The sequence below is a fragment of the Panulirus ornatus genome, chromosome 5, assembly GCF_036320965.1.
Source record: "Panulirus ornatus isolate Po-2019 chromosome 5, ASM3632096v1, whole genome shotgun sequence".
Lineage (NCBI taxonomy): Eukaryota > Metazoa > Arthropoda > Malacostraca > Decapoda > Palinuridae > Panulirus > Panulirus ornatus.
This window is the reverse complement of record NC_092228.1, coordinates 11,825,529-11,852,542: the sequence shown is the minus strand read 5'-3', so window position 1 is coordinate 11,852,542 and position 27,014 is coordinate 11,825,529. Positions and strand designations below refer to the sequence as shown.

Below are 27,014 nucleotides of genomic sequence, written 5' to 3'. Positions count from 1 at the left end.
AACACATCTTACCTTCCAGACGGTGGATTTGCCAGCTCCTGAAGGTGCTGTGATGCAACAACAATGATGTATGGTCAGGAGCGAGTACATGTGAAGGGCAGCCATCAGGAGGGACATACCGTGGCTGCTCAGACCCCTCTGAAAAGAAGACTTCTCTCTAGGAGTTCCTTGTAATCTGGACTGATCATTTCCCTTGAATTCTGTATCTTCTCTATTTTCTTCTTGACAAAATGCATTTCTATTGGTTTCACTTTCTTTTGTCAGGTCAAAATTAGTTGTAGTAACATCAGGACTCAAACTTTTCACTCTATGAAAGTCCTTACCAGTCATTGAAACTTCACCATGCCCATAACCCCGCTCTATTAGTACTTCCCTTAATGACTCCTCGATCTCAGAAACATCAAGAGAGTGCTGATACTCTTGAATTTCCTCAATCTCAAAAATTTTCTTAAAAGCTCTATGCCACTCTTCCTCTCTGTTGCTAAGTAGAGGCGTCAACACAGCATACATGGCTTGGGTAATTATTTCTTCATCTGTTAAAAGATGTGAGTATATAGGATGCCGCATCCATATGGAGGTAGCTGCTAAGGCTGGTCTGGCTGATGTAGTGATGATTTCCTTTTGGTTACTACCATGATGTATTCTCAATGCTCCTTCAGTATTCACAGCTGGTCGTTGTGTTTCCACGTACAACTTATTAACCATTACATATTTGTTCAAACTGTTTCCACTGTCCTCACTCAACCTTCCATTCTCTGTCAAAACATTTCGTATATCACATGAGACACGAGCTGTCGCCTGCACCAGTCTGGAAAGACAAAACTAATATAGTCATCCTAAGTTTCCCCACATCTGGAAAAGTCAACATCTAACACTAAATCGAAAAAAAAAAAAATTTCATTAATATACAACACAGTCTAATTCCATGTACTGATATAAAACCCAATTTCTTTGCAAAAGCCTCTGACTTGCACACACCTCCCCAACAGTATAAAAGCCCAGGTCCTCTCACCTGGCGAAAGTGAGATGAGGTCCAGCACTTAGGAAATGAGACAGCTGGTTAAAGCACTGTCGGGCCTTCTGCAGATAGTCATGAGACACACTGAAGCCCTGACCCAGCAGCACTGCCTCTAACAGGGTGTCTATAAGGGAAAAAAGGTACCCCATATGTTGAGTTATTTTACAACCTTAAAGAAACTAGCATTGCTAAGTATCACCCTCATATGCCTGATAAACAATGGAAAGGTCTGTGGGGCCTGGATTGGACAGGGAAAGCAATGAGTGTGAACAAAAGTGGCCTTCTTTTTTTTTTTGTCTGTTTTCCTGGCACTACCTTACTGAAGTGTGTGTGTGTGTGTGTGTAGCAATGGTGTTTCCTGTGAGGTGGGGTGGCACCAGTAATGGACTGAAGGCAAGCCAGTATGAATATGTACATGTGTATATATGTATATGTCAGTGTATGAGTATGTGTGTACATGTGTTATGTATATGTATGTGTACGGGTCATTCTTCGTCTGTTTTCTGGTGCTACTTCACTGACGTGGGAATCGATGATCAAGTATAATAAATGAATGAATGAATAAATAAATAAATAAATATATATTTTTTTTTTTTTTTTTATACTTTGTCGGTCTCCCGCGTTAGCGAGATAGTGCAAGAAACAGATGAAAGAATGGCCCAACCTATCCACACACACACACACATGTATATACATAAACGCCCACAAATGCACATATACATACCTATACATTTCAACGTATACATACATATAGACACACAGATTTACACATATATACAAATGTACATATTCATAAATGCTTCCTTCGTCCATTCCTGTCACCACCCCGCCACACATGAAATGTCACCCCCCTTCCCCGCGCGAGGTAGTGCTAGGAAAGGACAACAAAGGCCACATTCATTCACACTCAGTCTCTAGCTGTCATGTGTAACACATCGAAACCACTGCTCCCTTTCCACAAAACTTTCCATGGTTTACCCCAGACACTTCACATGCCCTGGTTCAATCCACTGACAGCACATCATTCCAATTCACTCTATTCCTTGCATGCCTTTCACCCTCCTGTATGTTCAGGCCTCGATCGCTCAAAATCTTTTCAACTCCATCCTTCCACCTCCAATTTGGTCTCTCACCTCTCCTCATTCCCTCCACCTCTGACCCATATATCCTCTTTGTCAATCTTTCCTCACTCATTCTCTTCGTGTGACCAAACCATTTCAATAACCCTCTTTTGCTCTCTCCAACACACTCCTTTTATTACCACAAATCTCTCTTACCCTTTCATTACTTACTCGATCAAACCACCTCACACCAGATATTGTCCTCAAACATCTCATTTCCAACACATCCACCCTCCTCTGCACAACCCTATCTACAGCCCATGCCTCACAACCATATAACATTGTTGGTTCAACTATTCATTCAAACATATCCATTTTTGCTCTCCAAGATAACGTTCTCGCCTTCCACACATTCTTCAACGCTCCCAGAACCTTCACCCCCTCCCCTACCCCGTGACTCACTTCTTCTTCCATGGTTCCATCTACTGCTAAATCCACTCCCAGATATCTAAAACACTTCACTTCCTCCAGTTTTACTCCATTCAAACTTACCTCCCAATTAACTTGTCCCTCAACCCTATTGAACCTAATAACCTTGCTCTTATACACATTTACTCTCACCTTTCTTCTTTCACACACTTTACCAAACTCAGTCACCAACTTATGCAGTTTCTCACCCGAATCAGCCACCAGCGCTGTATCATCAGCGAAGAACAACTGACTTGCTTCCCAAACCCTCTCATCCACAACAGACTGCATACTTGCCCCTCTCTCCAAAACTCTTGCATTCACCTCCCTAACAACCCCATCCATAAATAAATCAAACAACCTTGGAGACATCATACACTCCTGCTGCAAACCGACATTCACTGGGAACCAATCACTTTCCTCTCTTCCTACATGTAAACATGCCTTATTTCCTCGGTAAAAACTTTTCACTGCTTCTAGCAACTTATCTCCCACACCATACACTCTTAATGCCTTCTACAAATTATCTCTATCAACCATATCATATGCCTTCTCCAGATCCATAAATGCTACATACAAATCCATGTCTTTCTAAGTATTTCTCACATACATTCTTCAAAGCAAAACCCTGATCCACACATCCTCTACCACTTCTGAAACCACAATGCTCTTCCCCATTCAGATGTTCTGTACATGCCTTTACCCTCTAAAGCAATATACTCCCATATAATTTCCCAGGAATACTCAACAAACTTATAACTCTGTAATTTGAACATTCACCTTTTCCCCTTCGCCTTTGTACATTGGCACTATGCATGCATTCTACCAATCCTCAAGCACTTCACCACAAACCATACATACACTGAATATCCTTACCAACCAATCAACAACAGTCACCCCTTTTTTATAAATTCCACTGCAATACCATCCAAACCCGCTACTTTGCCGGCTTTCATCTTCTACAAAGCTTTCACTACCTCTTCTCTGTATACCAAACCATTCTCCTTGACCCTCTCACTTCGCACACCAACTCGACCAAAACACCCTATATCTGCCACTCTATCATTAAACACATTCAAGAAACCTTCAAAATACTCCCTCAATCTCCTTCTCACTTCACTACTACTTGTTATTACCTCCTCATTTGCCCTATTCACTGATATTCCCATATGTTCTCTTGTCTTACGCACTTACCTCCTTCCAAAATATCTTTCTATTCTCCCTAAAATTTAATGATACTCTCTCACCCCATATATATTCTCCATACATATTCGCCATTTCCCTCATTAGCTAGGTAGTGTCAAGAACAGATGGCATGTACTTATAGCTATTTTACTGATGCACACAATGACTGAGTTTGATCTTCAGTTCTGTAAAGTCTTTAATGATGTCTAAACATTTATCATAAAACAAGGAGAAGTGGGAGACCAAATTGGAGGTGGAAAGATGGAGTGAAAAAGATTTTGAGTGATTGGGGCCTGAACATGCAGGAGGGTGAAAGGCGGGCAAGGAATAGAGTGAATTGGATCAATGTGGTATACCGGGGTCGACGTGATGTCAATGGATTGAATCAGGGCATGTGAAGCGTCTGGGGTAAACCATGGAAAGTTGTGTGGGGCCTGGATGTGGAAAGGGAGCTGTGGTTTCAGGCATTATTGCATGACAGCTAGAGACTGAGCGTGAATGAATGGGGCCTTTGTTGTCTTTTCCTAGCGCTACCTCGCACACATGAGGGGGGAGGGGGATGTTATTCCATGTGTGGCGAGGTGGCGATGGGAATGAATAAAGGCAGACAATGTGAATTGTGTGCATGTGTATATATGTATGTGTCTGTGTGTGTATATATATGTGTAAATTGAGATGTATGGGTATGTATATTTGCATGTGTGGACGTGTATGTATGTACATGTGTATGGGGGTGGGTTGGGCCATTTCTTTCGTCTGTTTCCTTGCGCTACCTCGCAAACGTGGGAGACAGCGACAAAGCAAAATAAGAATAAAATAAAAAAATAGTTCTTCAACCGTCAAAATCAATTAAAAGTAGAATTTGTCATACCGCAAATTTTTCTTGTATTGGTGAAAAACATGGGAACATCAAAATATTGCAAAGCTTATGTATGGAAATACAATTAAAGAAAAAGGATGCAAATAGGAAAAAACATGTGTAACGTACCAACTTTGGGAGGGCAGACAATCACTGACGTGATGTGTGGTGTGATTGGGTGGTTGAGCAGAGGATATGATGATGTTATTATGGGATCATCATGAGACATCACTGTCATGAACAAACTGAAGGAGTCAATCAGCTTCATCTCCTGACCGTCAATGACACACCTGTGGAAACGTGTTACCACAACGTCATAAAGGTATACTGCTCTGCCACAAGAAGGCACCCATTGTTCTTCATTGCAGTGTTTCCCCAGAGTGTCACAGTAATATGTTCTCAATTATGTCATTGTATGGGTACATCAAAATATCTTATGAGATGCCTGGGCTGGGAAACTTAGGTCTGCACATTAATTCCCATGAAAGATGCATGTGGCCTCTAACAGGAGTGTCCTACACAACAGTTCATAAAGTTAACGAGAAATATAATATAAAAGTTAGGTATAAAGAAAAAGTTGATGAACATGAAATAAGAAAACATGAGAAACTACTGGAAAAAGAATGAATGAAAACCTAAGGAAGAAAAAATAAAGTTATGGAAGAAGGTGAATAGTTGTATAAAGGAAGCTTGTGAGAAAGGCAATGCATCAGGAAGAAGTCCAGGAGGTTGAGTGTGACAAAGGATTAAGTTGAAAAAAAAATATTTCACTGAAGAGTACGGAATGATGGCATAAGAGACATGGGTGTTGATACAATGGAAAGAGAGGTTAGGAGAGTGAGTAATAGGTATGGGAATGAGGTAGACATGAAAGAAATGAGAAGAGCAGTAATTCACATAAAATCTAGAAAAGCTCTGGATTTCAATGTACTGGTGAGTCAAATGGCAAGGAGATGATGTAATGCTCCATCTGAAATAGATAAATAAAATATACATGGCAACACAAATGTGCAAGATACTGAAGAGACCTAAATGAAGAAAACACTCAGGACTATGTAAGACATAGTGAGGTGATCTAAGAGAGATGGATGAGACCCAAAAATCTGAATGACCAAGAAAAAGGATGCGGACCTACCTCTTGAGAGCGTTGAGCTTAGTGTGGTAAACATTGTGGGCATACTGAGCAATGCAAGCCAACAAGGTGGGCGAGAGGCGGTCAGCCTCCTCCAGTAGAAGCCAGAACCCACCCTGGACACCACCGCTCACCATGCTCTGCAGGCTCTGAACATACACATCATGGGTTATATGACTATGAATGGGGCAGCCAGGGCAGATAAACAGATAGAAAAAGATGAAAGTTTACGGTTTACAAATGAATGATCAAATAACATCCATACCAGAAATTATTTGTTTAGTTTTGAAGTGGAAGTAATGGATGGTACAAGTAGAGAGAACAGAGAAGAAAAAGGAAGTGGGCCATACAGAAGAGAGAAGGCATCTGAGATGGAGGAAATAAACTGATGCAACATCTCAAAGGTAACGAAGAAAGCCAAGTATATGTAACGTGAAGATGATGTAAACAGAAAAACACAAACTACTATAACTGCCTGAGAAATGAAAGAACAGAAAGTCAGAACAGAACACAGCTTGTGAAAAGAAATAAGGAAAACTGCTGACATAAAAACATTTCTACATGTCCCAAAGATGAACAGAAATATCAACAGAGGAATTCTTCCTCATCAAGTTGGGAGGCAACATGAAATTAGTGATAAGTTGGTTCTACCTGAGATAACATTTCTGCAAAGCTTCAAAGCTATTCACTAAAGACTATACGCACATTATATTGATTATGGTCTGGAGTATACAGCTGTAGTTAAATCATAAGCAAATGAAAACAGTATTATATAATTATCTTGTAACATGAAGTACAAAGTAGGGATAATACAAAAATATACATACTGAGTACATCTTCCAGAACACTTCTTGGATAAAATGTTGAAGAAATTTAGTCTTTCTTCTTGACCTGTGGAATTTATCAAAAGTACAGTTTCTTTGTATCCACATGCAGTCTCCTTACCATCATGACTCCACAACCCAAATGAACCCCCTACAATAAATCCAGTAGCTTATCATCATTCTCTAGGCTCCCTACCAAACTCTGATACCTGTGTGGGCGTGGCAGCGGTGCATGTGAGGGTGGCAAGGTACTGGCCCGCTGCTCGCGCCAGGCCCTTCACTGTTTCTGTCTTGCCTGCCCCAACTCCGCCCACTGCTACCCCACCTGCAGGCAAATCATCAGGACAGACCACTTTGTTAAAGTTCTGCAATGTGTTTATCACACTGTTACATATAGTTGTGTTTGACTATCTAACAAAGTCAAATGTAGCACATGTTATGGAAATAAGTAATCACATGTCCTCATGTGCATTACATTACTGATGTTAGATTATACCACAAAAGAGGGACCTGGAAAGCAGTCAAAGCAGTCATGAATGTTCATTTTTCAAAAGACTGTTTTCCTTTTTCTTAAATATTTACACAGCTGTCAACATGCTAGAAAATATATGGCCATCTAGTATCATCAAAAAACTGTTTTCCTTTATATTATTACTGTTATTCAAAACTTTACCCAACTTAGTACTACTTCTCATATACTTTCTAAAAGGCAACCATCACTCTTTTTGTTAATTCTTACACTGAGTAAAATGGCATTTGTTTCCATCACTATTTGATTTTACATTAAAACAGTAAATATGATTTGAACACATCTGTTAGGCCCTAGATATATCAACTGGAAATTTGCTTTCTTGCCAAAGTATCACAGAAATAATTTCTATACCCTACTTAAAATACATCAAAATATACACACTATTGCTACCATCAGGGTAACAGTGCAGCATATTACTAAAGTCAGATTATAATACTGAAGTGTACAGATTGAGAGGCATCAAATGCAGAAAACTATCATATAGTGCACGGGTGGCATTCTTCGGCTATAGTCTAAACAATGTAATAATATATATAACATCTGCACTTGTCACACTTTATTCCAACCTTTCTGTACATCAACATGAAGGATACTAAACTATCAAATTTTGGGGAAGAGAAAAGAGAGTTCTAGGTGTCACAAGGGGAATAACCTGACCATTTAAACTCAGTAAATTAACCATTACAATGATGATGTCCTGACTACACTGCATGAAAATCTGATGTATGCTCACTTAACCCCTTAAGAACCACACATTAAATAATCTCCTTAGTATGATAATCATGTATTAGGATTGAAATGCAAGCTTTTGTGAGTTCAACCAAATGTCTAGCGTGAAAAGTTATCATCTTTATGATGACTCTGAGAATATGATCCTGTCATCACATATATTGGTTCCAGCTGGCCACAACTTACACTTGTGTCTGATGGCGGCTGTCAGGAGATTATGCTGAGCCCTAAGCGTGGTGGGTGTGGGTGTGGAGGCCGTGGCCACACCTACATACTCGTAACCATAGTCAAGGGTGCCCACTCCCACATTCACCTGCACACTTGCACCACGCCCCTCACCCATCACCTCATGGTGAAGGTGTTGCAGCCAAGAGTAAGACCACCTGATAATAAAACACATCATTCCGTTATGTATACCATAAGAAAATTAACAAATTCATGTCAATATTCATGAAACTACCACAACATAATGCTAAAGTCCAAAACTGATGCAAGTCACCATTAGTTACGCCAGTCCATGAGAAAATGAGAGCTCATTTTCTGTACCATAGCTAAACATGAACAGTTAAGGCGTGTAATACTGATGTTCATCAGTCTATATTACCAGGACAAACGGATGGAAAGACACTCTGTGATGAGTGCCAACACCATAGGTTACACTGCTCCAGTAAGCCCATACCAGTCACATGTTACACCAACAGGAGGTGCAAAAATGTAACTACATACATTAGCAAGGACAAAATATTACATGTAATTAATACTACATTAAGCCTGTCATCACTATTTGTGAGTAATGAGGAGAGAGCTTTACATTTGTGTGGCCCTGTTGCCTAACTTTGTATACATACATACATGCTCATAAACATACATATACCTACATATTCACATACATATGAACATATATCAACATGTACATACAAGTTTGGGGCAGCGCGCCAGCATGGGCACGCTGCCTGTGAATAGTGCACACACAGGCTGACTTGACTTGGGGACATTGGCCGTCCCTTATTGAGGACTGTTGCACACCCAGACCCCTGTGCATGTACAAACCAACCTGACAGGAAGGATATGGCTAGTCACTAAGTAAGAATTCCTGCAAGCTTGGACTCCCATGCACCCTGTCGTCTATACAGGTAAGACTGTAATCTAAGGACGTGTAACCAATTGCTGCTCCCTCAAGTGAAAGAGTACGAGAGATATGTGTGGTAATAGAAAGAGTGTGGTGAGAGAGCTGAAGAAGGCATGTTGAAATGGTTTGGACACACGGAGAAAATGAGTAAGGAAAGACTGACAATATATATATATATATATATATATATATATATATATATATATATATATATATATATATATATATATATATATATATATGCCAGCCTAAGCTTTATTGATGCTACCTATATGCTGGTACATATATAATCCTTACATAAACTACACCAAAATGAAAACAAAACTTATCAGATTATGAAAGTCCTGAAAAACAGCAACAAAAATTACCATTTCAAGGACATAAAATCACCCTGTAAGGAATGCACATGCAAATGTGGGGAAGGGTGATATCTAAAGAGGCAGTGGAGTAAAGAAAGCTGTTATCAATTGTACTTATTATAGCTGTTGGCCAAGCATCAGATGCAGACAACAGAGTATCTGCTGTATGTTTGCCATAACAAAATATATGCCTGGAGAATACAGCTGGATTACATAAACAAACTTATAAATTTTTCTTAGAAAGTGGATTTTCTGTACATGATAATTTGCTTATGTGAAGGTTTCTGGACAGAAAAAACATTACTGCAAACATCTTGATGTCGCAAGCACCTACTGTCTGATGGAGAAGAATGGAAAAGTCTATAAGCAACCTACATTAACTACGTATGTATCATGTGAAGCAGCAAAACATATTGTAATGGTTTACATATACCTAGACGTTGGATTGTCCTTTATCAGAGCTGCGGTAATGTCTCTCAGCTCCAGAAGAGTGGCAGTGAGATATGCCAACTGAGCAGCCCTCAGGGGTGTGTTGGTATCATCACGATTCTGTCTCATGGTTCCAGTCAGCACTTTCAGTTCCCTCTTCACGCTCTTCATAACCATATGAAGATCTGTCTTCATTTCAATAGAGGCAGCAGAGTTCAGGACCATCATTATCTGACGACTCCATTGGATACGTCGACACACGTCTAACACCTGTGATACATTATACTTACTTTTATGTCTGACTGCCGTTTCCTGCATCAGCAAGGTAGTGCCAAGAGGCAGACGAAGAACAGTCCATCCACTCACATACACACATATATACATAAATGCCCATACACGCACACATACATATACATATCAACATATACATACAGAGACATATACATATGTACATAATTATGCTTGCCTTCATCCATTCCTGGTGCTAACCCCATTCCACAGGAAACAGCATCGCTAGCCCCTACTTCAGCGAGGTAGGGCCAGGAAAAGAGACAAAAAAAGGCCACATTCGTTCACTCTCAGTCTCTAGCTGTCATATGTAATGCACCGAAACCACAGCAGCCTATTCATATCCAGGCCCGACAGACCTTTCCATGGTTTACTCCAGACGCTTCACATGCATGTCGACCCGAGTATACCACATCGTTCCAATTCACTCTATTCTTTGGATGCCTCTCACCCTCCTTTATGTTCAGGCCCCAACTGCTCAAAATCTTTGTCATGCCTCTTATCCTTGTTCCCTCCATCTCTGATACATATATCCTCTTTGTCAACCTTTCCTCACTCTTTCTCCCCATATGTCCAAACCATTTCAACACCCCCTCTTCTGCTCTCAACCACAACTTTTTTTTTTTTTTATTACCACAGCTCTCTTTTACCCTTTCATTACTTACTCGATCAAACCACCTCATACCACAGACTGTCCTCAAACATTTCATTTCCAACACATCCACCTTCCTCTGTACAACCTTATCTACAACCCATGCCTCGCAACCATATAATATTGTTGGAGCTACTATTCCTTCAAACATACCCATTTTTGCTCTCAGATATAATGTTCTCTCCTTCCACACATTCTTCATCACTCCCAGAACCTTCACCCCCTCCCCCACCCTGTGACTCACTTCCGCTTCCATGGTTCCATTCGCTGCCAAGTCCACTCCCAGATATCTAAAACATTTCACTTCCGCCAATTTCTCTCCATTTGAATTTACCTCCCAACTAACTTGTCCCTCAACCTTGCTGAACCTAATAACACCTGTGATAAATGCAATAATAAGTACTGTTATGATTACTACCACTGCAAGTAGATTGTCAGCTGCATCCCACAAACGCAACAATCTGTGAAGCTGTGTAAACTAAGTAAGTGAGAACAGAATTCAGTTTCGCACACTAAATGCGTCTGAATTCTCTCTTTACTTGTTCAAGTACGTTTGTTATGCTAGTGACCATGTGACCATACTTAGTTTTACTTCTCAGGTAAACCTCAAAAAAATTTACTCTTGTAGTGAAAGTTGTTTCACACCACTCATTATCACGCTTGATAAAGCTATCTTCTCATTACATACATTGAATTCTACTTTCTCACTTATCATGAACCCCCCTAGGTCTTTGTAAAATATACAACTATCTCTTTATCTACATTTCACATGCTCTCTTTTGTTACACAGCAAGATGACGTCTGCAGAACCACCACTTATAACCATAATTGCAACAAATATCTCCAGATTCTTCAATCAAAACACTTATCCCACCAAATGAACAACAGCCTCCGGTACACACGGTCAACTAGTACGCCTCCAGTACACACAATCAACTGGGAAGCCTCCACTACACACAATCAACCAGGAAGCCTCCACTAAACACAATCGACTCAAATGTCTCCACTTTACCCTTTCCTTTCACTTTACCTGCGATCTTCCTCGTATATTCCTAATTTCCACAGTTGTTCTTTACCATAAGCGTTTCCACATGCCCACATTTCACTCCATCCGTTCCTCTATTAATGATGCCACACATAATAATATATTTCCCTTTGTCTTTCACATTCCTAATCCTTTATTACCTTAAAGGTTCTAGTAAAAGACATGTCTTCATTGTGGCCTGGCCACAAAAGTTGAAAAAAAAAAGCAGTCTGAGGTTTTATGGATGTTAAAGTTTGTTCTTGAAAGGGAAAAAGTCGGTCATTTGCAAGGACAAAAGAAAGTAAATTTTGGAGGTGTGCAGAAAGACATTTAAAAGGAAAATCCCCCACCTGCCAACAGCCACACATCAACTACAGGAAGCTGTGGTTTGCCAAGGATTGCACATTGAGGCATGCCAGCAGTTAGTTCTCTGAAACAAAATCTTAATATCTATAAAAGGGAAAGAGGAACAAACACCATGAAGAAAAGATGCTGGATTATGTTTTGAGGTTAATTTAGTAGAATTAACTCTGAGTGTTTTAGATTCTGTCAAGCAAGATGGAATGGATATCACAGAACTGATGACTGCAGACTTTAAGTCATCAGCCTTTGAGTGAAATGGATAGTTAGTTGACAAAGGAAGGTTCTCGATGAAAAGAAGGAAATAGACCAACTAGAGAGAAATTTGAATGTTAGAGGGCACAGTGAAGGAAGAAAGCTGAAAGCAAGGGGCATAAACATCAGTATTTTGAGCCACACCTTACAAAAATCTTTTGAGATATCAAGATGTACTGCAAGGATGACTAGACACTAGTGACATAGAATAAGGTATCATTGGTGAATCCCACCTTTCAAACACCATTTTCTTAAATCCACATTCAGCAAGTTTATAAAATGCACTATATCAATCAGTTCTACTGCCACAAAGACAAACTGATACACACTAACATCGGTAGAGCTACTCCTTCTTGACGAGAAGTTGTCATAATCAGTAACTCAGATTATCTTTTGCCTATCTTAAAATACTCGAATTTAACAAAGCAATTTAACCTAAGAAATACACATATGAAGGGACAACAGAGGGATAACTGCTATATCAAAATATTCCTTAACTAACCTGCAGTGGGAGTTGAGACTGGCAAAGGTCCAACTCTTTCTCCAAGTGTCTGAGGACAAGGCGCTTGAGTGTGGCCCTCATCCCACTTTCTACCCTACCCAGCCAATCTTCCACGCCATGATGAGCCACCACCGGCTGCAAGACATCAGGATACAGTAAATAAAAGGAGTGTGGTTGAGAGAGCAGAAGAGGGTGTGTTGAAATGGTTTGGAAATATGGAGAGAATGAGTGAGGAAAGATTGACAAAGATATATGTGTCAGAGGTGAAAGGAACAAGGAGAAGCAGTACAGCAAATTGGAGGTAGAAGGACGGAAAGAAAAGGATTTTGAGCGATCAGGGCCTGAACATACAGGAGGGTGAAAGGTGTGCAAGGAATAGAGTGGATTGGAACGATGTAGTATACCAGGGTAGTGTGTGTGTATATATATATATATATATATATATATATATATATATATATATATATATATATATATATATATATATATATCTTTCTTCTTTCATACTATTTGCCATTTCCCGCGTTAGCAAGGTAGCGTTAAGAACAGAGGACTGGGCCTCTGAGGGAATATCCTCACCTGGCCTCGTTCTCTGTTCCTTCTTTTGGAAAATCAAAAAAAAACGAGAGGAGAGGATTTCCAGCCCCCCGCTCCCTCCCCTTTTAGTCGCCTTCTACGACACGCAGGGAATACGTGGGAAGTATTCTTTCTCCCCTATCCCCAGGGATAATATATATATATATATATATATATATATATATATATATATATATATATATATATATATATATATATATATAAAACACAAACCTCCAACAGCCAGGATCGAACCCGGGACCCCTGTGCACGAGGCAGGCATGCTAACCGCTAGGCTCGCTAGGCTATGTGACTGTATAATACGAAACAACTATTCGAAATACTAACTACTCGAATACCCTTCGTCTCACAATGGTGAGCAACGGGGTCTATACCGGTTGTTTCCCAACAGACGCACATAGCCAGCTGATAGCGTTTTACCGAACCTAACTGTACAACGCGGAGGTATATGAATACGAATAAAGTGCATATGAACGCGCACATTCATAGAACATACAAACCTCCAACAGCAGGATCGAACCCGGGACCCCTGTGCAAGAAGCAGGCATGCTAACCGCTAGGCTATGGGACTGTATATTAAGAAACAACTATTCGAAATACTAAGTACTCGAATACCCTTCGTCTCACAATGGTGAGCAACGGGTAGCATGCCTGCCTCTTGCACAGGGGTCCCGGGTTCGATCCTGGCTGTTGGAGGTTTGTTTGTTCTATGAATGTGCGCGTTCATATGCACTTTATTCGTATATATATATATATATATATATATATATATATATATATATATATATATATATATATATATATATATATATATATATATATATCCCTGGGGATAGGGGAGAAAGAATTCTTCCCACGTATTCCCTGCGTGTCGTAAAAGGCGATTAAAAGGGATGGGAGCGGAAGGCTGGAAATCCTCCCCTCTTGGTTTTTTTAATTTTCCAAAAGAAGGAACAGAGAAGGGGGCCAGGTGAGGATATTCCCTCAGAGGTCCAGTCCTCTGTTCTTGACGCTACCTCACTAACGCGGAAAATGGCGAATAGTATGAAAGATATATATATATATATATATATATATATATATATATATATATATATATATATATATATATATATATATATATATATATATATATATTATATTTTTATCATACTTTGTCGCTGTCTCCTGCGTTAGCGAGGTAGCGCAAGGAAACAGACGAAAAAATGGCCCAACCCACCCACATACACATGTATATACATACACATCCACACATGCACATATACATACATACCTATATATATATATATATATATATATATATATATATATATATATATATATATATATATATATATATATATATATATATATATATGTATATGTATATATATATATATGTGTATATATATATATATATATATATATATATATATATATATATATATATATATAATATATATATATATATATATATATATATATATATATATATATATATATATATATATATATATATATATATATATATATATATATGAGATGTTTGAGGACAATATGTGGTGTGAGGTGGTTTGATCGAGTAAGTAAAAATAGGGTAAGAGGGATGTGTGGTAATAAAAAGAGTGTGGTTGAGAGAGTAGAAGAGGGTGTTAACTTGGTTAAGGAGGTTGGAAGTTAGCCTCTATAGTACCAATGTATAGCTGTATTGGAGACAAAAAGTCAATATGCAAATTACAATTGTAAAAGTTTGTTGAATGTACCTGGTAATTTGTGTGGGAGAATGGTGATTGAGAGGGTGGGGGCATGCACCGAAAAACGGACTGGGGAGGAACAATGTGGTTTTAGGGATGGTTGAGAGTGTGTGCATCAGGTGTTTGCTTAAGAATGTGCATGTGAAATATCCAGAGAAAAAAAGGGGTCAGTTTGGAGCATTTATGGATCTGAAGGATGCATATGACAGGACTAGGAGAAATCACGTATTATTACTGCATTTTGTGAGAGGAAAGCAATTAAACGCTGTAAAGAGTTTTCAACATAAGAGTGGGCTTTGTGTGAGACTAAGATGGGAGGAAGAGTAATGATATTATGTGAAGGTGGGTCTGCATCAATGTGTGTGTGTGTGTGTGTGTGTGTGTGTGTGTGTGTGTGTTGTGTGTGTGTGTGTGTGTGTGTGTGATGTCACTATGGCTGTTTAACCTCTCTAGGGATGGAATGGAAAGGAAGGGAAATGCAAAGGTCTTGGAGAGAGGTGTGGGTGTAAAGTATTTGGGGGGGGGGTGGTGTCTAGGAGGTGAGTCAGTTACTGTTTGCAGATGGCACGGTTCTGGCGGCAGAGTCAGGAGAGAATCTCCAGAAGTTGGTGTCTTAAGCATGAAAAACAGTTGCTTCTGCACTTCCCCCACATGAAAATAATCACAAAGTATCTACGGAAGTGATAAAACAGCAACGACCTTACTCTCGATAAGGAGGTAAAAGAGCACACAAGCAAGTACCTTGGCCAGACTGAGGACCTCCTCTTGTGGTGACACAAGGGCCTCTATTCTACCGTCCTTACCCCGCACCAGCCGACCCACACCGGTGAACAGCCTCCTTAGGTACTTCTCACACACCTTCGGTTCCTACAGTTGGACAGAAAGTTATTATAGTACGTCACTTCTCATCTCGTGGTATATGGTAAAACTGTTTTCTAGTTTATAAGATTAGACACGTGCACTAGGTGAATAAAGTACTGTAGGAACTATCTAATCCCAACCTACAGGTGAATAAAGTACTGTAGTAACTGTCTAATCCCAACCAACAGGTGAATAAAGTACTGTAGTAACTATCTAATCCCAACCAACAGGTGAATAAAGTACTGTAGTAACTATCTAATCCCAACCTACAGATGAATAAAGTACTGTAGTAATTATCTAATCCCAACCAACAGGTGAATAAAGTACTGTAGTAACTATCTAATCCCAACCTACAGATGAATAAAGTACTGTAGTAACTATCTAATCCCAACCTACAGATGAATAAAGTACTGTAGTAACTGTCTAATCCCAACCTACAGGTGAATAAAGTACTGTAGTAACTATCTAATCCCAACCTACAGATGAATAAAGTACTGTAGGAACTATCCAATCCCAACCAGCAGGTGAATAAAGTACTGTAGTAACTGTCTAATCCCAACCTACAGGTGAATAAAGTACTGTAGTAACTATCTAATCCCAACCTACAGATGAATAAAGTACTGTAGTAACTATCTAATCCCAACCTACAGATGAATAAAGTACTGTAGGAACTATCCAATCCCAACCAGCAGGTGAATAAAGTACTGTAGTAACTGTCTAATCCCAACCTACAGGTGAATAAAGTACTGTAGTAACTATCTAATCCCAACCTACAGATGAATAAAGTACTGTAGGAACTATCCAATCCCAACCAGCAGGTGAATAAAGTACTGTAGTAACTGTCTAATCCCAACCTACAGGTGAATAAAGTACTGTAGGAACTATCTAATCCCAACCTACAGGTGAATAAAGTACTGTAGTAACTATCTAATCCCAACCTACAGATGAATAAAGTACTGTAGGAACTATCCAATCCCAACCAGCAGGTGAATAAAGTACTGTAGTAACTGTCTAATCCCAACCTACAGGTGAATAAAGTACTGTAGGAACTATCTAATCCCAACCAGCAGGTGAATAAAGTACTGTAGGAACTATCCAATCCCAACAGGTGAATAAAGTACTGTAGTAATTATCTAGTCCCAACCTACAGGTGAATAAAGTACTGTAGGAACTATCTAATCCCAACCAACAGGTGAATAAAGTACTGTAGGAACTATCTAATCCCAACCAACAGGTGAATAAAGTACTGTAGGAACTATCTAATCCCAACCTACAGGTGAATAAAGTACTGTAGTAATTATCTAGTCCCAACCTACAGGTGAATAAAGTACTGTAGGAACTATCTAATCCCAACCAACAGGTGAATAAAGTACTGTAGGAACTATCTAATCCCAACCTACAGGTGAATAAAGTACTGTAGTAACTATCTAATCCCAACCTACAGGTGAATAAAGTACTGTAGGAACTATCTAATCCCAACCAACAGGTGAATAAAGTACTGTAGTAACTATCTAATCCCAACCTACAGGTGAATAAAGTACTGTAGGAACTATCTAATCCCAACCTACAGGTGAATAAAGTACTGTAGTAACTATCTAATCCCAACCTACAGGTGAATAAAGTACTGTAGGAATTATCTAGTCCCAACCTACAGGTGAATAAAGTACTGTAGGAACTATCTAATCCCAACCAACAGATGAATAAAGTACTGTAGTAACTATCTAATCCCAACCTACAGATGAATAAAGTACTGTAGGAACTATCTAATCCCAACCTACAGGTGAATAAAGTACTGTAGTAACTATCTAATCCCAACCTACAGGTGAATAAAGTACTGTAGTAACTATCTAATCCCAACCTACAGATGAATAAAGTACTGTAGGAACTATCCAATCCCAACCAGCAGGTGAATAAAGTACTGTAGTAACTGTCTAATCCCAACCTACAGGTGAATAAAGTACTGTAGGAACTATCTAAACCCAACCTACAGAGGGTACAAATGTGCCACACGACTAAAGGGAATACATTCTCTCAAACTTACGCAGACCTTTAGATTCTGTATGTGGACACTGATCATTTTTTACGATATGATCTCCTAATCACCTGACACATCTCTTGACACCTATTAAGTAATTATAGCAAACTGAATAATTATCTTTTTAGCTCCACTGGGTAAGCAAACAATTACTACACTGTAAATGCTTTGATATATGGTGAAAATCTGGGCCACTTAGGAAATCGGAAATGTCTGAAATCTCAGATTTTCTTTACAATCAGAAAAATCAGATTTATATTTGGTTTTGAGAAATATCATCATTCATTCTGAATCGCACAAGTATATGTACTTAGAAGTTTTACTTAAACAATAAATATCCAGTAAGTAATGTTTGGTAAACCATATTGGAAGTAACAACAGAGAATCAAGTGCTGTATGTCACTACCTTCAGCCTAGGAGATTACAATTACTTAGAACATCTAATGCTACTGAAGCCTCTTTTGGTGATGATTTCAGAAAAAATCATTCAACTTTTATATATACCACATAAATTCTATTTATTTTTCTTACTGAAATGAGGTCAATCAACAAATCAATAAAAACATGATTACTTGAGGAACATGCGTACAACCCATTCCACTCTACCTGTCCCTCTGTCAACAGCTCCAGGAGGTCGGTATTAGGCAGGAGAAAGAGCCTGGGACACGTCTGCCTCCTCATGGCCAGAAGCGGTGCAAGACACACCCGCAACCCTTGTAGCTGTGTCCTCTCTTGCAACACCTCTTCCTGCAGCATCCCACCACGTAAATGATGCAATACATGTGACTCCTCTCTCATCCTATGGAAAAAGGGATCAACAGCCTTAGTCTATCAACCTAGACTTTCGTATCTTTTTATAAGTTTTCTGCCCAAGACTTCTTTATATACATGTCGTCATAATGACTGTGACCTGAGACTTATTCTTACATGAAAAACATACATGATTGACAAGTTACCATAAACCTGGTTACTGTAAAATCAAATGCCTTGCAACACCAATAGACTTAATGGTGATGACGTCTGACAACACTAAGTTGTCATGGTGATGACGTCTTAACGACACTAACAAGTCATGGTATTGATGTCTGACAACACTATACTGTCATGCTGATGACATCTCAAAGAACTATCTAATCATGATGATGAAATCCCACAACACTAACTTGATGAAATCTCACAACACTAACATGATGAAATCTCACAACACTAACATGATGAAATCTCACAAACACTAACATGATGATGACTCCAGCGTAACTTCACTAACTGGCCATGCTGATGTCCCTTGACCCACACAACTACTATTTGGTCAATGTAACAATGCATGAACTCTATACGCGAGGCCAAGGAGAGCTTATATGACCAAGTACATTATTACCTGGCTAAGGTAGCTGCCCAAAAGGTGGAGGTGGTAGCAAAGTACATTATTACCTGGCTAAGGTAGCTGCCCAGAAGGTGGAGGTGGTAGCAAAGTACATTATTACCTGGCTAAGGTAGCTGCCCAGAAGGTGGAGGTGGCAGCAAAGACAGCAGCTTGGAGAGGGAAGACCTCGTGAGCAGTACAAGTGGTGAGTACTGGGTCCAGGGCCAACCATTCCTCTTCAAACTCCCTCAGGGCAGCCTATAAGAGGACTCCTTTAGTTATCCTCAAGGGACCTTTTACTCCTTCATCAGTTCAACATAAACCAAGCTCGTAGCTCTGGCACCGTGAGCCCTGCCATTTGCCAGATGGGAAGGTTGCTTTTTGAATGGGGCTGAGTGACTTAAACTTTGCAATAACCAAATTTGAGGAAATGTCTTAAACTGTGTTCAGGTGATACCCAACCGGCAAGCACCTCGTAAAGCCAACTATAAACATTAGTCAAGAAATGAATGAAAATTTAACTATATCAACATATCATTCTCTTCAAACTTCTGAGTTATCTACTAAATGATATTTTACATATATCTTGTTTAAACCTGCAGCTATATGTATAACAGGAAGGTAAATATAGCAACATTTTCAGGTATAAATACTCACAAACAGAGAACTTTGCTTTATGGGTTATACTAAACTATTCAATTAAATAAAGCATAGTCACATAATATCTTTGACATCATACATTTTATAAAACATAACAATACATATTTCATCATATCTTTCTAGTGTATGTATCCCATTCCTTATCTCTGTCACAAGTGATGCTTGTAACAGTGAGAGATTACGCAACTACAATCATGGGAACATTTCAAAAATACGGTACCTAAATTCCAAGTGGAATATTTGCCTCCCAGAACCTACAGTACTTACGATTGTTTGCTTGATAATGGTGTGGATATTCTTCCACTTGACAGTGTCACTCTTAATGTGAAGAGCGTGCTGGGAGTGAAGCAAGAGGTGGAGTGTTAGGTCAGTGTCTAACAGAAGGGAGTCAAGATGGGTCAGGTCACCAAGGATATACACGTCCTTCCTGATGTAGTCCACCACAGGGAAAGTGGCCACCTCCCAACTTTCTTCCACCTTACACAATAAGAAGGGCACAGTGTCAGTTAAGTGGAAGAAATTGTCTGACTATGAATGAAAAGTTTTACTGCTACAGATATAAGTCGGTATATAACTAGGACAGATCCGGCTTTCCACTGTAAAGGGCAATGCGTTGTAAAAAAAATAAGAAGGAACAGAGAAGGGGGGCCAGGTGAGGATATTCCCTCTGTTCTTAACGCTACCTCGCTATCGCGGGAAATGGCGAATAGTATGAAAGAAAATATATATATATATATATATATATATATATATATATATATATATATATATATATATATATATATATATATATTTTCCATACATATTTGCCATTTCCCGCATTAGCGAGGTAACGTTAACAGAGAACTGAGCCCTAGAGGGAATATCCTCACTTGGCCCCTTCTCTGTTCCTTCTTTTGGAGAACTGAAAATGGAAGGGGAGGATTTCCAGCCCCCCTGCTCCCTCCCCTTTTAGTCGCCTTCTACAACACATACGGGATACGTGGGAAGTATTCTTTCTTCCCTATCCCCAGGCAGTAAGCGACTTTCTTTTTTAATAGTTCGCTACTAGCTTGGCTACACTTTGTTACCTGACACATTTCAAAACTTAATTTGGGTATCCTAAATCCTTTTTCAGTTTCTTCACATTATGGATACAATCCTTAAAGAAAAGTAATCCATTCAGGGTATCCTAAATCCTTTTTCAGTTTCTTCACATTATGGATACGATCCTTAAAGAAAACGTAATCCATTCAGGGTATGCTATACTACTTTTCTCACTTGTTTCAAGCGATTCTCCATCTGTTGTTGAAGTTGTGCTGTGTGAGCCACCTGCTGTAAGGTGTGGGCATGTTTGTGAAGAGCCATTTCGTCAACACGAACGAGGGTGAAGGATGGAGGTAACGACTGACCCAGAGCTGCTTCTATCTCCTGCCAATGTCTAGGACGGAGTGCAGAATCAGTCAGGGCCTCCAACACTGACAACTGTAAAAAAAAAAAAAGAAAAAAGAAAAAGAAAGAAGGTATAGCATGCTATTGTACTGGAAGATACAATATATCAAACCTATCAAAGTTTTAAAGATACATACATGTCCTGATGAAGAGGTTTGTGTCCTCAAATGGAAAAAATCAGAACAAGAAATAATTTCACAACACACATCGAGTCTACTGTCCACTGTTGTATTTCCAAATAAGAGGAAATAGTGCGACAGTAGACATAGTCCCTGATCAGAATCCATTAACATTCCTGGATATGCAAGCACTTCATGTCAGGCCACCTGGCAGTAAATGTAGAGTAAATTTCTGCCCAGTTAACTGAGAAAATTACAATAAATCCTTTCAAAAACTGACCTCCCTGACCTGTGACAAGAAAGTGTCATGAGATGAGTGGGAGAGCACTTTAACAATACCGAAACAATTGCAAGCCACATGAGTGAAGCTATGAATAAAGTCTTGAACTTTTCAAGAAGTTCCTCACGTACCTTCAAGTCATCCTGTTGAACTCTTCCCTCCAAAACCCTGAGCCTGACCTGCTGTTCTTTAACTGGCAATTAGACTCCGGATGAATTCATGGAAAAGTTACTGGTTACCTCCTGCCCTGTCCACTAGGTGATTCCGATTTGTTTTAAACTCATGGTGCCACGCATCTTACCCTGACCTACATGTACACGATGGAAAAAAAAAAAAATCTACTTTTTGTGAAAACAAAATGACACCATGGACTTAGGATTTTGAGACATGCCCACTGGTCTTGGCCTCACACTGGTAGCCCTGCTTCCAGGGTATTGTAGTACATCGATTGTAAGTGCCATTTCCTGTCATTTGCCATAATAAACATTTCATTAACTTCATTATTCGATCGATATAATTATAAAGTGGGGCTACCAGAGGTATTAGGAAATTTGTCTCATATTTACGCATATTATGTTTAGCGACATAATAGTCTCATCATTGGTTGTGACACACTTCAGTAAGCAGAAGACAAAAATGTTACTAGAGTAGCAAGTGTGTAGTGCTCAAAATGCTGCAAGAGGCTCGTTGTAAATCATACACTCCAGCTCAACCTCTCAGGTTTTAAAACCATATAAAACTATACTCGTTTCCAGCTCTTTTTAAGCCTTTAAGCCACTCATTCTGTTAACTCTTCAATCTATATCCATCTCTTGTTCTGTGCATCATCAGACAATCTAGTGTCTTATCATCTACTGGTGGTTCGATAAGTGAGGGGTCCTTACCTTCTCCTGGAGGTGTGTGACAAGAGAGTCGAGGTGGAGGAGGACGTCCGAGTGTTGTGTGGCTCCCATCAAGTGGTCGACTCTCCCGCGGTACTCCAGCGTCACCCGTTGCACCTCTTGCACGTCCAGGCTCCTCACCTCACTCTAGGCCACGCAAATCAGAACCAGGGAAAAGCGGAGAACAGACTTGGTTACAATGTGTTGGCATTGCAAGTGGTAAACAGACATTAGTTACAGTCTTTTGGCATCGCAGGTGGTAAGTACGTGTACAGTCTTTTTTACATTAAAATGGGGAGTATATTATGTTCAGTCTACTTGCACTATAAGTGGGGAGTTCAACATATTCATGGTCTTTTCATAATGAATGTCTTTGGAACAAGTTAACAAGGCTTAGTATTCAAGTGAATGTCTGTCTTCGTTCTGGTTAAATCTCCTTATGTCACCTACAAATAATTCACGTATAATCATATGCCTGACAAAAAATGTCCAAATGTTTAAATGCCCGAGACATCTAAAACTGCTGTCTTAATCATGGTGTGCAAACTGCGAATATAAAATAAGTTTCAAATATCTAAATGATAACGCTAAGGGAAATGTACCAGCACCCCAAGAAAGATCCTCTAAACTCCACTTTTCAGTCACTAGCTTAGCGAACCTAATGATTTCCCCCTCCTACAACTTGCCCGTACATCAACAACACTTCACACTTTGTCAGCAACACTTCAACACTTTGTGATCAGTTTGCAATGAATCACCACCACAACAAAATCATCCATGCCTCCATTTCATCCAATTGTTTATCTTAACCCTCCATTCTGGCAATACCCCCATTCACTACAGTATAATCAACACAGCAATCAAAGTAACAGCTTTTTATCCTTATGAAAACCTTAAACCAATCATTCACTCCTTAATGATTTACCGTCAACTCCCTCTCTGGATAGAATTCCTTCACTGTTCGCTGTAATCTTTATCTATTTTCAGAATAATACACACCCTTGGTTCTACACTGTAAGGCAATACCTTTTGGTAAATAATTATTCCAATGATAGAACTTCCTGTGTTTTGTTCCAGTAATATTACCTCTTCTCGTATTTCAGCTAATGTGTCCAAGGTACGTCATGAAGTAACTAGTTGCTTAAGTATAATATATCTTTTGACAATAAACCGGTAGTGGATGAGTTAACACAAAGTAATAACAATAGTTCGTAGTGACGAATTGTAACTGGTGCCCAAATACGAGTTGAATGTTGAGCGGTAATTTGAAGGACAACTTCCCAGCCAAAATGTCTGTCTTTTATTACAGCAGAGCTCTCGGCACTTACCTGGTACCACTTCTTTGTAAGTTCCTCCCATTCAGACAGAGAACGCCAGAGCAGCATTTTGAGGGAGATCTCTTCCTCCACTTCCGCCAACTCCTTGAAGGGGCATACCGGCAACTAACGAATAAAAAACTACAGTCAGAAATACAGAAGTCACGAGATAGTACTGAGTCAGACTAACAATACCTTAGTACGGAGAATAGTTACCCAGCAGAAATCACAGAGACTCATCTCATAACACGTCGGTCTCATCAATAGTATATATAAGTTTTACCATTCAATATCAAACATTTCACAAAAGTATCCATCGACCAAATATGGAATGATATTTATTGGTGGTGTCAAGCATGTGCAAAATTCTGTGCTAAACCAAAACTTTGTATCATACGAAATTATGTTGAGTGAGAGGCGGATGAAGACCTCAAAACAAAGAGTATAAACCTGGAATGTCGTCTGGTAGTGGGTGATCGTGGTGGCTTGAGAGCGGATAGTTGAGGCTCGGGAGACAGCAGCCTCTAACATCTTCAGAGCTTCTTCCCGGTCGCTTGTCACTCTTAGAAACCTAAGCGCCTAAATAAGAGATAAATCACGTTATTTAGCATTTGGTCAGCGACCAACACTTCGCACATCTTGGAAAAAATTTTATGCCACTCTTACAGAGAGGTATATAAATTCCTTAAAGAATTAAAGATTTCTTTCTTATTATTTCTATTATACTTATGCTCTGTTCTAGTCATGAGCATCTAACCCATAAGGTGGTGCTCCTCACTTGCCAAGATCAAACTTTTTAACAACATTCACTGCATAAATGAATAAACATCCCAGTGTAAATAAGGCGTGTGATGGACAGGAACTTACCGTAACGGGTTCGGAACCTCTGCGAGTTTCCTTCTTTACACCTGAATCAGTATTCAATGGCTTTCAAAAAAAGGTTTATGTGACATATACATGTACTCGATTGGCAATACCATTATGCCTCAGCTGTTTTCAACTGGGTCGCTGTGAAGAGCATTTAAACCTGATTATGGAGAATCTGAATCCTCAAAAGTGGGTGACTGCATATAAGTAAATTGACTCTGAATAATGACATGTCTCGTGGAGGCAACACACAATGAATTGGGCAAAATGTTCCAGGACTATATCAAAGCAATTCTCTAAAAGTACCTGAATGAAGCATGTGAGAGATATACACGAACTAATATTAAAAAGGAAACGAATAAATCTTTAAATAACATGAGTATGTGATATTTTTCTTAAATATTTGATTACTGTCTTGGCTACATAATATAACCAGGGACGGAAACACACTGTGCTAAATCTTCTTACTACAGAGACACTGGAGATTGCCGAATCTACCGTGTGCTGGGGTTCGTTAATTAAGGCAAATGCTTCATCATCGTTTCAATATCACAGTCTGAGTGGCATACCTGGACCTGCTCGGCAAGCTTAGCTGTCTCTGCATCAACTTCCTCGATCTCCTTATCTAGCAGCTGCTTCAGTTTCCGAATGCATGCTGGCCTCTCCATTAGGCTACGGCGCACAGACTTCCGCAAACGTTTCACCTCCTTCTGCAGTGCCTCGTACTTGTTGTGGACCTGTAGGGGTCAAGCAGCAAGTTCGTAAGTCGTGTGAGACCAGAGTTTTCATTCACATCTTCAAACGCAAAACTATTCCGCTGCACTCTATCAGAAAAGCATACCTCTTCAGTTATGTGGAATTAGCCCTTATCAATTCTCTCGCTACGTTTATAAAGCTTTTCCATGATCTTCGTCTTCTTGGACCTTCCATGATACTATGTGTATTTTTGGCACATCTATAATCTACATGACTATTCTATGTTAAGAGTTATTTCACGCTCTTCCATGACTTCTTCACAAAGTCTATTCTTAACAGATTCACATGTGACTAAATGTAATCGATTCATGAGTGATAAACTCTCTCTGCTGGTGCATGTGGAAAGAGAAGACAATACTGTCAAGGGGCCTTCCACACCCACGTTTTAACTGCTTCAAAATCTAGTTCCAACCACAGGCAGGAAGATGAATGTCTAAGCCACCAGGCTGCTTGAGAGGTTCGAGACCACAATACATGGCTCAATGAATTAATAAAAGCCTGTTCGAAGTGCTACTGAACGAATGTCTGGTAATGCTTCTCACATCTTCATTCTCTCCTCCTAAATTTCATACTATCCATCTCTAGTGTCCTTATCTTTTACCTATCCTAACGTATATAACTAAGACTTCTCCCTTGCAAGCTTCAACTCTTATTCCTAGCCTTCCCATTCTATCCCTACTGAAGTTTACTCCTATAAACCAAAACTCATCTAGAACTTCCACCTGTGACAGCAAATTTCTTTCAAATAGTAGATTCTTACTTTACTTTACGGATCCTTCCTTATACATACGTCATCAAAGCCACGCCATTCTATACAACCCTCCTACTGACTCGCCAAACAGAAGAGCATCACTTGCATACAACTGTGGTTAACTTTCAAGTTAGTAAACATTATTTGAAAAACTATACTACTACACCTCTGACCACACTAGGTCTAAATATACCACCTTTCTCAAATGATATATTCACATAATCTATTGAACTAGGATAATGTTGACTGAACCAAAGATGGTGAAGTTGGTCTGCTTTTCCTAAAATGAATATCAAACATCTGAAGCCTTTGTGTGACTGCCAGAAAATACATCGGCATGCCACACAAGTAGTGACACCATCCTTATATTGGCTTACTCTTCTGAGTTAAACACTAAAGTACATGAGTATTCTACTGCCTTTGTGACACCATACCACTTCCAATGTTTCGTGTTCTCCAGTCCCCCCTTTAGATGGTAGAGCACACCAAAATACATAAACCCAACCGAATACACCACAGTTATTTGAATTATAAATCTTATTACCCCAAAAGTTGGAT

At 39.4% G+C, this 27,014-nt stretch overlaps 1 protein-coding gene across 1 annotated transcript in view; it reads right to left on the bottom strand.

Moving 5' to 3' along the window:
* The window catches only part of LOC139748500 (dynein axonemal heavy chain 6-like), a 142,557-nt gene that overhangs the window by 103,299 nt on the left and 12,244 nt on the right, over positions 1 to 27,014 (bottom strand). Inside the window, exons 13-29 of the mRNA XM_071661577.1 lie at positions 25,519 to 25,686; positions 24,533 to 24,661; positions 24,095 to 24,208; positions 22,770 to 22,913; positions 21,316 to 21,519; positions 20,323 to 20,532; positions 19,517 to 19,653; positions 18,639 to 18,831; positions 15,878 to 16,003; positions 12,807 to 12,941; positions 9,730 to 9,995; positions 7,995 to 8,191; positions 6,757 to 6,872; positions 5,727 to 5,872; positions 4,721 to 4,881; positions 1,013 to 1,142; positions 13 to 808 (exon numbers count right to left, since the gene is read on the bottom strand). Coding sequence (XP_071517678.1) covers positions 13 to 808; positions 1,013 to 1,142; positions 4,721 to 4,881; positions 5,727 to 5,872; positions 6,757 to 6,872; positions 7,995 to 8,191; positions 9,730 to 9,995; positions 12,807 to 12,941; positions 15,878 to 16,003; positions 18,639 to 18,831; positions 19,517 to 19,653; positions 20,323 to 20,532; positions 21,316 to 21,519; positions 22,770 to 22,913; positions 24,095 to 24,208; positions 24,533 to 24,661; positions 25,519 to 25,686 — 3,372 coding nt within the window. The remainder of the gene's footprint in view (positions 1 to 12; positions 809 to 1,012; positions 1,143 to 4,720; positions 4,882 to 5,726; positions 5,873 to 6,756; positions 6,873 to 7,994; positions 8,192 to 9,729; positions 9,996 to 12,806; positions 12,942 to 15,877; positions 16,004 to 18,638; positions 18,832 to 19,516; positions 19,654 to 20,322; positions 20,533 to 21,315; positions 21,520 to 22,769; positions 22,914 to 24,094; positions 24,209 to 24,532; positions 24,662 to 25,518; positions 25,687 to 27,014) is intronic.